The sequence below is a fragment of the Salmo salar genome, chromosome 20 (genome assembly GCF_965601325.2).
Source record: "Salmo salar chromosome 20, fSalSal1, whole genome shotgun sequence".
Lineage (NCBI taxonomy): Eukaryota > Metazoa > Chordata > Actinopteri > Salmoniformes > Salmonidae > Salmo > Salmo salar.
In genome coordinates, this window is record NC_138310.1 from 66053177 (window position 1) to 66068277 (window position 15101).

General features: G+C 40.3%; 1 protein-coding gene across 2 annotated transcripts; it reads left to right on the top strand.

Annotated features, from left to right (window-relative positions):
- Positions 1-2436: 2436 nt before the first annotated feature.
- Positions 2437-15028, top strand: jam3a (junctional adhesion molecule 3a). 2 transcript variants are annotated; one of them, XM_014162995.3, is made up of 9 exons: positions 2440-2818; positions 9375-9443; positions 9546-9659; positions 9771-9923; positions 10494-10696; positions 10848-10947; positions 11382-11514; positions 11793-11844; positions 11999-15028. In XM_014162995.3, the coding sequence occupies exons 1-9, from the start codon at positions 2770-2772 to the stop codon at positions 12032-12034; spliced, it is 909 nt and encodes a 302-aa protein (XP_014018470.1). In that variant the 5' UTR covers positions 2440-2769; the 3' UTR covers positions 12035-15028. The 2 variants fall into 2 exon arrangements, with proteins under 2 accessions (XP_014018471.1, XP_014018470.1); XM_014162996.3 differs by lacking the exon at positions 9375-9443 and having other exon boundaries at positions 2437-2818.
- Positions 15029-15101: the final 73 nt, after the last annotated feature.

Here is a 15101-nt window from a genome sequence, read left to right on the forward strand (position 1 = left end):
ATTAGCAACTACTTACTACTTTTTAGCTACTTTGCAACTACTTAGCATGTTAGCTAACCCTTCACCTAACCCTAACTTTAACCCTAACCCCCAGCCTAGCTAATGTTAACCACCTAGTTAGCGTTAGCCACCTAGCTAACGTTAGCAACAAAAGTGGAGGCTGGTAGGAGGAGCTATAGAAGGACTGGCTTATTTTAATGGCTGGAAAAGAATAAATGGAAGAGAGTCAAACATCTGGTTTCCACATGTTTGATGTGTTTGATATTGTTCCATTTATTCCATTCCAGCCATTACAATGAGCCTGTCCTCCTATAGCTCCTCCCACCAGACTCCTCTGGCATAGGTATTACAAATTCGTAATATATTGTACGAATTGCAATTCATAACATTTCATATGATTTTAAAACGTAACATATCATACAAAATGGATGATGGACATCCACAAATTAATACATACACTACCGGTCAAAGGTTTTAGAACACCTACCCATTCAGGGGTTTTTCTTTATTTCTTTATTTTTACTATTTTCTACATTGTAGAATAATAATGAAAATATCAAAACCATGAAATAACACATATGGAATCATGTAGTAACCAAAAAAGTGTTAAACAAATCTAAATATATTTTATATTTGAGATTCTTCAAATAGCCACCCTTTGCCTTGATGACAGCTTTGCACACTCTTAGCGTTCTCTCAACCAGCTTCTCCTGGAATGCTTTTCCAACAGTCTTGAAGTAGTTCCCACATATACTGAGCACTTGTTGGCTGCTTTTCCTTCGCGGTCCGACTCATCCTAAACCATCTCAATTTGGTTGAGGTCGGGGGATTGTGGAGGCCAGGTCATCTGATGCAGCACTCCATCACTCTCCTTCTTGGTCAAATAGCCCTTACACAGCTTGGAGGTGCTTCTAAATCAAATCAAATCAAATGTATTTATATAGCCCTTCTTACATCAGCTGATATATCAAAGTGCTGTACAGAAACCCAGCCTAAAACCCCAAACAGCAAGCAATGCAGGTGTAGAAGCACGGTGGCTAGGAAAAACTCCCTAGAAAGGCCAAAACCGAGGAAGAAACCTAGAGAGGAACCAGGCTATGAGGGGTGGCCAGTCCTCTTCTGGCTGTGCCGGGTGGAGATTATAACAGAACATGGCCAAGATGTTCAAATGTTCATAAATGACCAGCATGGTCAAATAATAGTAATATAATAATAATAGTAGTAGTTCTACACCTGCATTGCTTGCTGTTTGGGGTTTTAGGCTGGGTTTCTGTTCAGCACTTTGAGATATCAGCTGATGTAAGAAGGGCTTTATAAATACATTTGATTTGATTTGATTTTGGGTCATTGTCCTGTTGAAAAACAAATGATAGTCCCACTAAGCCCAAACCATATGGGATGGCTTATTGCTGCAGAACGCTGTGGTAGCCATGCTGGTTAAGTGTGCCTTGAATTCTAAATAAACCACAGACAGTGTCACCAGCAAAGCAACACCACACAATAACACCTCCTCCTCCATGCTTCATGGTGGGAAATACACATGCGGAGATCATCCGTTCACCCACACCGCGTCTTACAAAGACATTGTGGTTGGTACCAAAAATCTCAAATTTGGACTCCAGGCCAAAGGACAAATTTCCACCGGTCTAATGTCCATTGCTCGTGTTGCTTGGCAAGCAAGTCTCTTCCTATTATTGGTGTCCTTTAGTAGTGGTTTCTTTGCAGCAATTCTACCATGAAGGCCTGATTCACACAGTCTCCTCTGAACAGTTGATGTTGAGATGTGTCTGTTACTTGAACTCTGTGAAGCATTTATTTGGGCTGCAATTTCTTGAACTTTTCTGTATTGACTGACCTTCATGTCTTAAAGTAATGATGGACTGTTACTCTTTGCTTATTTGAGCTGTTCTTGACATAGTATGGATTTCGTATTTTACCAAATAGGGCTATGTTCTGTATACTCCCCTACCTTGTCACAACACAACTGATTGGCTCAAACGCATTAAAAAGGAAAGAAATTCCACAAATCAACTTCTAAGAAGGCACACCTTTTAATTGAAATAAATCAGGTAGTCACCTGGAATGTGTTTTCGAATTTTGCATTATTTAAAGTTGGAGATGGCCTATATCATTCACGCAAAGTGATGAGACTGGGTGTGTATGTATACCTCCAGGATAATATGGTAACATGCATAGGCTCTCATAAAACCAAGGTCATCCAAAATGAACAGTTTTTAATGAAGCCAGAAACGCAAGTAATTAATCTCAGTGACTGACAGAATGTAATTTATGATTGAGTTCCTAGGCGGATTCTCGGTTGAATTAGAACGCGCATCGGACAGTCCAAGCACTTTGATACCCACGCCCACTGTGACGTACAGCACCGCCCACCGGGCGAAATGGCGTGAAAAGAGTGTGTACTGTCTCTCTCACCTTAACCTGTCATGTTCACATAAAATTCATTTGCATTGATTAGTTCTCTGGGTCAAAGCTGTGATATGTCAGAGAGAGAATTACGGATAATTCATCTTGTTTGGCACATTAATGAAATTGCATTGTTGGATACCATCATTATAAAATATATGTAAATGTATTTCCGGTCTCAGGACTTATCCGTCTTCCGCCCTGATGCCTTTGTAGCTATGGAAACTCGTCAACGGCAATATCCACCAGCCTGTTCACCCGTTTTGACCAGGGGCACCTAGTGTGATAGCTAGCTAGCTGGCTTTATGTGTGCCAGAATTACCGATCCATTACCAAGGTTTCAAGATGGCGTTACAACGACTGACGGCTTTGTTCATCCTTTTCTCGATTCTCGGTAAGTTATTTTCATTTCCACTAAGATAAGGTGTAGTTTAACGGTACGTGTTGTGCATTACAATTTATTAAATCACAGCAATGCTTTGTTATGGAAATGATCGCGCTGACTAGACGGGCTTTCTAGCATAGCTTGGCCAGGTCAGTAAACATGCTGAGGATGAGCTACACAATTATTAGATGGTAATTCATTTATTTATACATGCGTTATAATGGCATTGAAACGCTCACACAGTCCTCAGCAGTTTTTCCATTCATATTTAAATAAAGAGAGAACAGGTTGCACACACACTGCTTTTGTATCTTCTAACGTTGGGCTCTCTTCAACTGTCACTCAAAGTATGATGATGTCAACCGCTATTTTCATCCAGGCTGCCAGGTAGGCCTACAGTTCATTGTGTGAGTTATTTTATTCTGTTAAAGTCTCTCTGCTACCGCACGGCAAGCTGTACCAATGTACCAAGTCTGGAACCAACAGGACCCTGAACAGCTTGTTGCCCCAAGCCATAAGACTTATAAACAAGACTGCTAAATAGCTAATCAAATGGCTACCCGGACTACTTGCATTGACCCTTTTTAGCACTAACTCTCATGCACCGACTTTATGCACACACACTGGACTCTACCCACACACTCACACATACTTACACTGACACCACAACACACACACATAACATGCACACACATGCATAATGACGCCACACACACACACACACACACACACACACACACACACACACACACACACACACACACACACACACACACAAACACTTTAATTCACCACATACGCTGCTGCTAGTCATCACTTTAGCCCTACCTATATGTACAGTACATAGCTACCTCAATGACCTCGTACCCCTGCACATGGACTGAGTACTGGTACTGCCTGTATATAGCCATGTTAGTTTCTACTCCCTATATATAGCTATGTTATTTTTACTCATTATTTTTATTTGGTATTCACTGTCACTATTTCAATTTTTTTTAAATGATCATGTCTTTAACACTGCATTGTTGTAAGCATTTCAATGTTAGTCTACACTTGTTGCCTACGAAGCATGTGACAAATAACATTTGATTTGATCAAGTAGCACTCTGACAGTGCTTTCAGGAAGACTTCACTAGGACTATGTATGTTTTGAATACATTGTCTTCTGTCAACATTACTGCTGCAACTACAGGTCAGAAAGATAACGTTATAGCCAAGTCAGTCTCGGTGTGGTATTGACTGATCATTACAGTTTTATTCACATACTAGTCTACTGCATGTGGCCAGTTTCAATCTTGGTAAGTTATTTGGCTGCTTTTACAGTGGCTGTGCTGGAATGTCTGGAAAATTGCTTTTTTTAGATGGACTGGATCAACAGCTTGTTTTTTTTGTTTTTTTAGGTTTTCATATTTAGCTAGAAGTGCATAGAGAACTGTAGAACGGCTACTTAACATAGAGCACATTTCACTCAGGGTATAGCCTCCTGTCTCTATACTGTATGTATTAAAACAACAAAGGGATTAGAGAGAGAGAGGGAGAGAGAGAGAGAGAGAGAGAGAGAGAGAGAGAGAGAGATGGTCTCTAATATTCACCAACAACATATGCCACATTTCTATCTATTTTACTGTCTGACAACATTCCAGTTCTGATTAAATTCTTCATATAAACACATAGATCTCTTTCTTGATGTAGGCTACACAGTGTAAAGTTGGGCTTTCGGCTATGGAATGCTTTTATTCCAGGCCACAATAGCAAATCAGCCATTGTCTTCTTAATTAACCACAGATTCTCTCCCATGCTCTAAAAACTGTCTGGGACAACAAAGCCTCATGCAGGCGGGGATACAGTAAAGCTTGGACACCTAAAATATACAATGAGACAATAAGTGTCTGTCTGTCTGTAGGCAGCAAAAAAGGAGGAGAGTTATTGTAAAGGAATTGAAGGTTAATGAGTGGTTTTACAGGGATAGGCTGTCCTTGCTCTGTTTACCAGGGGAAGATTAGCTGGACAAGCTCTCCTCGTGTCTCTCAGGATGGCCAGTAACTGTTTGGGGTAAAAATAGCTCATGATGTACAGGGGTGGGAAAGTCAGCCGCAGAGACGGAAGCTGAGACCTAAGAGTCGGATCTCATCAGCATCCACAGCTGTGCTAATATGACTGTGTGCTCCACTTTGGCAGGACCCATGTTTTCTCCACTCTCAGTGCTGGCTGACTTGGCTTTCATGTGCATCATGAATTGTTAAGCAGAGACATTTTAAATCAGCCGTAGAGTAGGGCTGTTGCGGTCATGAAATTTTGTCAGCCGGTGATTGTCAAGCAAATAACTGCCTGTCTCACGGTAATTAACCATTAATTAACATAAACACATTTAGCATATCCTGGCTTCCACGGCATAGCGTACAAGCTATTGATGCAGACCTTTGGAACATCTACATTTTAAAAGTCTAATAAATCCATATAATATAGCCTACACCATCACAATAAATCAATTATTTATTTTAGACAGGTCTAAAGAAACATAATATGAAGAAAATGTAGTCTATTTCAGTAGGACCAGAATAAGATATGCTGAGTTGTCCTGATCTGGCTGTGGGCTACACTAGTTAATTTAGCAGACAAGATTTGCTTAGAATTCCATGGTATCATTTTATAGTATGAAGAATACAATTGAACATAGCTGAATAAAATAGAAAGGATATTTTCTCTAAATGATTTGAGGGAGTGTGCACATGTGGCTATTCTGTGTTGTGCGGTTAACAAAGAAACAGGTCCTCCTATATGCTTCATTTAGAGTTATTTATGCTACTTTAGTTGTGATACAAATGTTGGGCTATATGTTTAGATTTTTAATACATTCTAAGGCTGCATGATGCGACTCTAATGATGATTTGAAAAAAGTTGCATGAAAGGCATGAGTCTGGTTTGTTTTTTGCGCAGGCTCCACAAACTTCATCAGTCTCTCATTCACAATTTGACAATCACTTGATAATGCTTCAAATTTCCCGGCGGCATCACCTTTGTGTGGCCTTAATGCCCCCTAAAAAAATGCATGTATTTTGTGGCCAGTGACCGTTGTGCCCTTGGACTGAATATAATAATTATAATTCCCTTTTCCCGGCTGCGTGCTCGGAAGCACCTCTCACTTACATGGCTCTTTCAGATAGCTAAATACTTATTAGCCAATGCCCGTCCACATTTACTTTTTGTCAGCCAACAAGATGAGTAGGCCTAACAAACAGTAAAAGCAGTAGCCTATGTCAATCTACAATCCCCCATAGTACAAAAGTTGACCTATTCTGTGCGAGAAATAAATATTTTCCTAACATAGTCTGGGACAGTTGTGGGATGCGATATATCCCAAATTAATAAAACTACTAGCATCAAAAAAAATTTTTTTTAAGCAATGAGGCAGATGCAACAGATCAGAACGTTTAGCTTAAAATGTTGATAAACTATTAGGCAATTTCTTCACATTAGAAGCACAGCAATGCGCACACAGCAGTAGGATACAAGCGCGAATGTTCCAAAATGCAATCAATTAGTGGGAAAACACCATGATCAGAAGTGACCGCAAATGCGATTATGCATGTATTGCTTTTATTATAAAGATGTATTTTTATGGTGAAAATGATCTTTCTCAAACTCGAAACTCACGCTCTGCGTATATACAGTTGAAGTGGGAAGTTTACATACACTTAGGTTGGAGTCATTAAAGCTCGTTTTTCAACCACTCCACAAATTTCTTTTAACAAACTATAGTTTTGACAAGTCGGTTAGGACATCTACTTTGTGCATGACACAAGTAATTTTTCAAACAATTGTTTACATACAGATTATTTCACTTATTATTCACTGCATCACAATTCCAGTGGGTCAGAAGTTTACATTCACTAAGTTGACTGTGCCTTTAAACAGCTTGGAATATTCCAGAAGATGATGTCATGGCTTTAGAAGCTTCTGATAAGCCAATTGACATCATTTGAGTCAATTGGAGGTGTACCTGTGGATGTATTTCAAGGCCTACCTTCAAACTCAGTGCCTCTTTGCTTGACATCATGGGAAAATCAAAAGAAATCAGCCAAGACCTCAGAAAGAAATTGTAGAAAAATTGTAGACCTCCACAAGTCTGGTTCATCCTTGGGAGCAATTTCCAAACGCCTGAAGGTACCACATTCATCTATACAAACAATATTACGCAAGTATAAACACCATGGGACCACGCAGCCGTCATACCGCATCCGAGACTCGTTCTGCCTCCAAGAGATGAACGTACTTTGGTGCGAAAAGTGCAAATCAATCCCAGAACAACAGCAAAGGACCTTGTGAAGATGCTGGAGGAAACGGGTACAAACGTATCTATATCCACAGTAAAAGGAGTCCTGTATCGACATAACCTGAAAGGCCGCTCAGCAAGGAAGAAGCCACTGCTCCAAAACCGCCATAAAAAGCCAGACTACGGTTTGCACATAGGGACAAAGATCGTACTTTTTGGAGAAATGTCCTCTAGTCTGATGAAACAAAAATAGAACTGTTTGGCCATAATGACCATTGTTATGTGTGGAGGAAAAAGGGGGATGCTTGCAAGCCGAAGAACACCATCCCAACTGTGAAGCACGGGGGTGGCAGCATCATGTTGTGGGGGTGCTTTGCTGCAGGAGGGACTGATGCACTTCACAAAATAGATGGCATCATGAGGTAGGAAAATTATGTGGATATATTGAGCAACATCTCAAGACATCAGTCAGGAAGTTAAAGCTTGGTCGCAAATGAGTCTTCCAAATGGACAATGACCCCAAGCATACTTCAAAAGTTTTTCCAGATGCCCCAAACAATCGGAAATGGGATTCATCAGAGAAAATGACTTTACCCCAGTCCTCAGCAGTCCAATCCCTGTACCTTTTGCAGAATATCAGTCTGTTCCTGATGTTTTTCCTGGAGAGAAGTGGCTTCTTTGCTGCCCTTCTTGACACCAGGCCATCCTCCAAAAGTCTTTGCCTCACTGTGCGTGCAGATGCACTCACACCTGCCTGCTGCCATTCCTGAGCAAGCGCTGTACTGGTGGTGCCCCGTTCCTGCAGCTGAATCAACTTTAAGAGACGGTCCTGGCGCTTGCTGGACTTTCTTGGGTGCCCTGAAGCCTTCTTCACAACAATTGAACCGCTCTCCTTGAAGTTCTTGATGATCCGATAAATGGTTGATTTAGGTGCAATCTTACTGGCAGCAATATCCTTGCCCTTTTTGTGCAAAGCAATGATGACGGCACGTGTTTCCTTGCAGGTAACCATGGTTGACAGAGGAAGAACAATGATTCCAAGCACCACCCTCCTTTTGAAGCTTCCAGTCTGTTATTCAAACTCAATCAGCATGACAGAGTGATCTCCAGCCTTGTCCTCGTCAACACTCACAGCTGTGTTAACGAGAGAATCACTGACATGAAGTCAGCTGGTCCTTTTTTGGCAGGGCTGAAATGCAGTGGAAATGTTTTGGGGGATTCAGTTCATTTGCATGGCAAAGAGGGACTTTGCAATTAATTGCAATTCATCTGATCACTCTTCATAACATTCTGGAGTATATACAAATTGTCATCATACAAACTGAGGCAGCAGACTTTGTGAAAATTAATATTTGTGTCATTCTCAAAACTTTTGGCCACGACTGTACATCTATGCACTTAAATAGCGAATGGAGGACGCTTTTCCTGTGGTTCATTTTCATGCCAGCCAGGTAGGCTGTTCTCCTGTTGTAAAGATAAGCAATGTGCTTAATATTAGGAAAGTTTAGAAATAAATATAGTAGGCCTAGCCTATAGAAATGTTGCACAACATGAGCTCATGGTCTCTCATGAAGTGTTTGATTAGATTTTCATTTACATTGATGTCAGAGTGATTAGAGGGACAATAGAGTGCTGAGTACCAGGCAGTTAGCAAGTTTGGTAGGCTACTAATGACCATCAGCAGCATCAGAGCTTGGAAAAGCCTAATTACAGTGACTAAACGGTCCCATGGAATTTTACTGCCATCATGACTCGTGGCGGTAATACGGTCACCGTAACAGCCCTACCGCAGAGTGCTTTTATCTGTCTGGATTATACCTTGGAAGTACTTCATACACTCGGATGAATTGTGCTCCAATACATTACAGTCTGTTTTCACCGCCTGGAGTCCTTAACATCGCTGACGCCGACATAGAAGGGACTGTTTCCATTACTCACTGTGTGTTCCTTTAGTAACTCTTATGCCTCCCTAAGTATATCTCCCCATTTTTTTTATTTGAGAGTGTTTTGTAGAATTAGAAGTAAGGAAACATCACTGACTAATATTGAGACTTGTGCTCCCGTCGAGATGTGCTCCACTTGCCTCTTATATAAACATGAGAAATGCTTCCGGAGATATGGTTAATTCTGACCCTAAGGCTCTTTTTCACCCTCTCTGTAGCTATAGGTCTACACCTCTTGACCCGCTAATCCTTTAGGCCTATCTGTTTAAACGGCGTTGTCCTGGGATGAAAATTCTGAAGTTTGTCAATGAGCTTCTTTTTTTTCTCACTTATTTTTTGTATTTTACAGGCTACATTCCATCACGTGGAGTAATCCTCCGAACCACAGACAAGACTGTGTGGGCAAATGAATTTGAACGTAAATCACTGAAACACTGACTCATTCTCTCAGAATAATTTTTCAGGCTCTTCTGTTGTCTGCCAGTGTTTTGACATTGTAGTATCACTGTTTTCTTCCCAGCTATTGAGTTGACCTGCTTGATAGAGTCCATCTCCACAAACAACCCCAGAATCGAATGGAAGAAAATCAAAAACGGTGTCCCTAGTTATGTGTACTTTCAAAATCAAATTTCGGGTAAGATGATTATTTTTACCAATACCAAATTACCAATACCAAATTGGCCTCAGAACTGTTATTCCCTGTAAGTGAATGAGAGGTTGGAGTGTGTTTTTGCCTCTCTATTAGGGGACTTGGAGCACAGAGCCCAGCTGATCCAGCCAGCCAACCTACTGATCCTCAACACCAGCCGTGCAGACACTGCAGAGTACCGCTGTGAGGTCGCTGCCATTGATGACCACAAACACTTTGATGAAATTCTAATCAGTCTTGCTGTCAGGGGTGAGGACGTATTTTCATATTCCTGTGTAAAGTTTTAAGCCTGTAGTAGTTTGCTGTGTTTTTTCAGTGTTGGTGTCTATTTTTTATTATAAACTGGGTGATTCGAGCCCTGAATGCTGATTGGCTGACATCCGTGGTATATCAGACCGTTTACCACTGGTATGACAAAACATGTATTTTTACTGCTCTAATTATGTTGGTAACCAGTTTATAATAGCAATAAGGCACCTTAGGGGTTTGTAGTATATGGCCAATATAACACAGTGAAGGGGTGTATCCAGGCACTCCGCTTTGCGTCTGGCATATGAACAGCCTTTAGCCGTGGTATATTGGTCATATACCACACCCCCTCGTGCCTTATGGCTTAAGTATAGACTGTGTTATGTGCTCCCTCTCTCTGTAAATAAACTGTTCCATGAGTGCTGTAGTATGGCCTCTGTTCTTAGCCTATGTGTATGTGTGTGTCTTAGGGAGCAGTTGGGATAAAGCGGAAGTCGAATTCCAGTTGGACCTTTGTGTACAATTGGACAAAGAAATATTATTTTTCCCCTTCTTCTTCTGTCTATGCAGTAAAGCCTGTGGTGCCCAGGTGCAGTGTGCCTGTGGCGGTGACTGTTGGCACGTCCTCTGAGCTGCGCTGCCTAGAGAACGAGGGCTTCCCTGCCTCACAGTACCGATGGTTCCGCAACAACGAGGAGCTTCCCCAGGACCCAAAAAGCAGCCCCAAGTTTATCAACTCCACGTACTCCATTAACGCTGACACGGGTGGTCTGGTAAGGAATCAATTGGACTGGGAGTTCGAATGGACACTAGCTATATGAATATCAAGTTTAATGAGACAGTAGATCCAATTGTTGGATGATGTTAGTACAAGAGAAAAGCTGTATGATCTATTGGGGTTGATATTGGCATTTTTCCCTGCAGAAATTCCGCAGGATGAGGAAGGAGGATGCGGGGGAGTATTACTGCCAGGCAAAGAATGAAGCTGGACATGCACAGTGTCCCGCACAGCTGATGGAAGTCTGTGAGTAGGCCATGCTGTACTAAATACCCAACTGACATTCTTACCGCGACTATGTATTGTGTTTAAATATGTCAGTGTGTCATACTGCTGCCACACTGAACATACCATTGTGCGTTACCAAACCTGCTAGTGAGTCACATGCATCTACTCTAGTGCACATGAATCATAGTGGTTGACATGTTCATGCATTCCAAGGTCATTCCTTTAAGTCAGGGTTCCCAAACTTTATTATATTATATTAGAAATATTATATCTGATTTGGCTTCTTGCAGTCTACAAATTATTTGTAATTATGTTCTGGCACCCTGACCATCCGCTCAAGAAAACAAATTGTCCCACGGCTGAATCTAGTTGATGATCCCTGCCTTAAGTTGTTTAAATTTGGGTTCATGTCACCCAGATCGCATCTCAAAATGCCCTGCTTGTATTTTCAGATGATGTCGACATAGTGGGGATTTTTCTGAAGGTGTTAGCGGCATTGGCCGGATTCACTATTGTGATGGTGGGGGTTTATCATGCACACAAACATGGCTGCTTCTCCTCCGGGAAGGATCACACAGGAACCAAGTGAGTAGGGCTGTGTAGTTTCAAGTTTCAACGTTTATTTGCCACATGCGCAGGATACAACAGGTGTAAAAGAGTACAGTGAAATTCTTACCTTGAGAGCTCATTCCAACAATGCAGTGATAATAATAGTAATATAGATAATAACCCAAGTACGATATAGGTTGAATGTACTGTACAGGGCTTTTAAAGCTGGACCAGTTTAATAGTGACATGCTATGTGCTGTGAATTGCTTAGTAAGTCTTTGTGTGGACATGAAGGATTTTTGTGTGTGTTTTAGCTACAAACCGCCAGCAGCAGATGATGGTATTGACTATGCCGAAGCAGATGAGGTGAATAGAATTCACTTAATTCTGTTTTACATATTCTATATTATTATTGAGCTAAAATGTAATCACAATGTATTATTCAAAATGGCAAACAAAAATAAATATCAACTACAGGTGGATGTATTTTTTTGATAATTGATATTCCCATTTCCATCAGGGTCACTTCCGGCACAAATCATCATTTATTATTTGAAATCTGAGATAGAAGACTGTCAAGAGGGGAAACACTGAAGAGGAGACACACTGAAGAGGGGAAACACTGAAGAGGAGACACACTGAAGAGGGGAAACACTGAAGAGGGGAAACACTGAAGAGGGGAAACACTGAAGAGGAGACACACTGAAGAGGAGACACACTGAAGAGGAGACACACTGAAGAGGAGACACACTGAAGAGGAGACACACTGAAGAGGAGAAACACTGAAGAGGAGACACACTGAAAAGGAGACACACTGAAGAGGAGACACACTGAAGAGGAGACACACTGAAGAGGAGACACACTGAAGAGGAGACACACTGAAAAGGAGACACACTGAAGAGGAGACACACTGAAAAGGAGACACACTGAAGAGGAGACACACTGAAAAGGAGACACACTGAAGAGGAGACACACTGAAAAGGAGACACACTGAAGAGGAGACACACTGAAAAGGAGACACACTGAAGAGGAGACACACTGAAGAGGAGACACACTGAAGAGGAGACACACTGAAGAGGAAACACACTGAAGAGGAGACACACTGAAGAGGAGACACACTGAAAAGGAGACACACTGAAGAGGAGACACACTGAAGTCAAAAGTGCATCAAATCCCATAATAGGGCTTTGTGGGAGAAATTTGAGCTGTAACATTGCACATTATTTGTTGGTGCGCATCAACAATTAACCTACAAGCTTGCCAAAGTTATCATCTTGAAAAAGATCAATCATTATTTCAAAATCTCTGATAGGCAATTGCAACGTCATGTCCCTGTTAGTACACTGTTTATTTTTTTTGTAGCACAAATATGTTTTGTCCTCAGTCGTTACTGTAACTACAACTACAGTACGATTTTAAAGCTTTGACATTTGAACTTCCACCAACATGTTCATCTAAACTGATGCTGGAACATTCCCCCATACTGTTTTTGGACAATGATTTTTGACTTCCAAACATTTCTACCATATATACCAAACCTGTTATACAAAAACAGCCTTGCATAGCCTCTGAATGCAAGATGGACTGGTTTATGTTATTATGAAGGAAGGTTGTGTCAATATATTTGTGAATATATATACTACCATTTAAAAGTTTGCGGTCACTTAGAAATGTTCTTGTTTTTGAAAGAAAAGCACATTTTTGGTCCATTAAAATAACATCAAATTGATCAGAAATACAGTGTAGACATTGTTAAGGTTGTAAATGACTATTGTAGCTGGAAACAGCAGATTTTTTTATGGAATATCTACATAGGCATACAGAGGCCCATTATCAGCAACCATCACTTCTGTGTTCCAATGGCACGTTGTGTTAGCTAATCCAAGTTTATCATTTTAAAAGGCTAATTGATCATTAGAAAACTATTTAGCAAACATGTTAGCACAGCTGAAAACTGTTGTTCTGATTAAAGAAGCAATAAAACTGGCCTTTAGACTAGTTGAGTATCTGGAGCATCAGCAATTGTGAGTTCGATTACAGGCTCAAAATGGCTAGAAACAAAGACCTTTCTTCTGAAACTCATCAGTCTATTCGTGTTCTGAGAAATAAAGGCTATTCCATTTGAGAAATTGTCAAGGACCTGAAGATCTCGTACAACGCTGTGTACTAGTCCCTTCACAGAACAATGCAAATTGGCTCTAACCAGAATGGAAAGAGGAGTGGGCGGCCCCGGTGCACAACTGAGCAAGAGGACAAGTACATTGTCTAGTTTGAGAAACAGACGCCTCACAAGTCCTCAACTGGCAGCTTCATTAAATAGTACCTGCAAAACACCAGTCTCAACGTCAACTGTGAAGAGGAGACTCCGGGATGCTGGCCTTCTAGGCAGAGTTGCAAAGAAAAAGCCATATCTCAGACTGGCCAATAAAATAAAAGATTAAGATGGGCAAAAGAACACAGACACTGGACAGAGGTAAAAAAGTTATTTGTTTCTGGCCATTTTGAGGCTGTAATCGAATCCACAAATGCTGATGCTCCAGATACTCAACTAGTCTAAAGAAGGCCAGTTTTATTGCTTTAATCGGAACAACAGTTTTCAACTGTGCTAACATAACCATTTTGCAATTTTCTAATGTTCAATTAGCCTTTTAAAATGATAAACTTGGATTAGCTAACACAGCTTGCCATTGGAACACAGGAGTGATGGTTCCTAATAATGGGCCTCTGTACACCTATGTAGATATTCCATAAACAAACCTGCCATTTCCAGCTACAATAGTCATTTACAACATTATCAATGTCTACACTGTATTTATTATCAATTTGATGTTATTCTAATGGACCAAAAAATTGCTTTTCTTTCAAAAACAAGGACATTTCCAAGTGACCCCAAACTTTTGAATGGTAGTGTACAGTCAGTGAGTGGGGCATGTATAAAAAACTGATAATCTGTTACATGCAAAGTCAACGGGCACAATGAAACAGTCTGTTGTGCTTAATAAAGCCAACTAACTTTATTCTCTGCATTCAGAATAACAAAGAAACATATTACAGTTATACAGTATAATCCCAGTATAACACTGCAATTTAAGATGTATTATTATGAGTATATCAAGTAATTATGATTTTTTTTCAGAGTGCCGTTTCTGTTTATAAGTGACCTTCTGTGCTTACTAATTACCTACTTTATGAATATTGGACATATTGTCCAGTTTTGACTCACAATTAACTGTATTTTCTTTATGGACACAATATACAATATTAATGGATGTACAGGCAATACAACTTTGTTAGAAAAAAATGTCTACACATACATTTTTATCAGTAACAATACATCATAAGTATTAAACAATGTTTCAAATTGAAATTGTTAAAAATTACTTTTTGAAACATTATTGATATAGTTCTTTTTTCATTGGTATTCTTTGTTTGTAAAATAACACTACTCAGGAACTGTTGTAAAATGTTAATTGTTCATTCGTTGTAGTGCAAGAAATGGATACTGTTATATGCTTACTTCATTTTGTCAATAAAGACATAACATAAGTAACTGTATTGTTGGGGCTTTTTATTTGCAATTGACTACAGAAGAGTTGAACCTTTATTTTGAAAAATAATGCAGT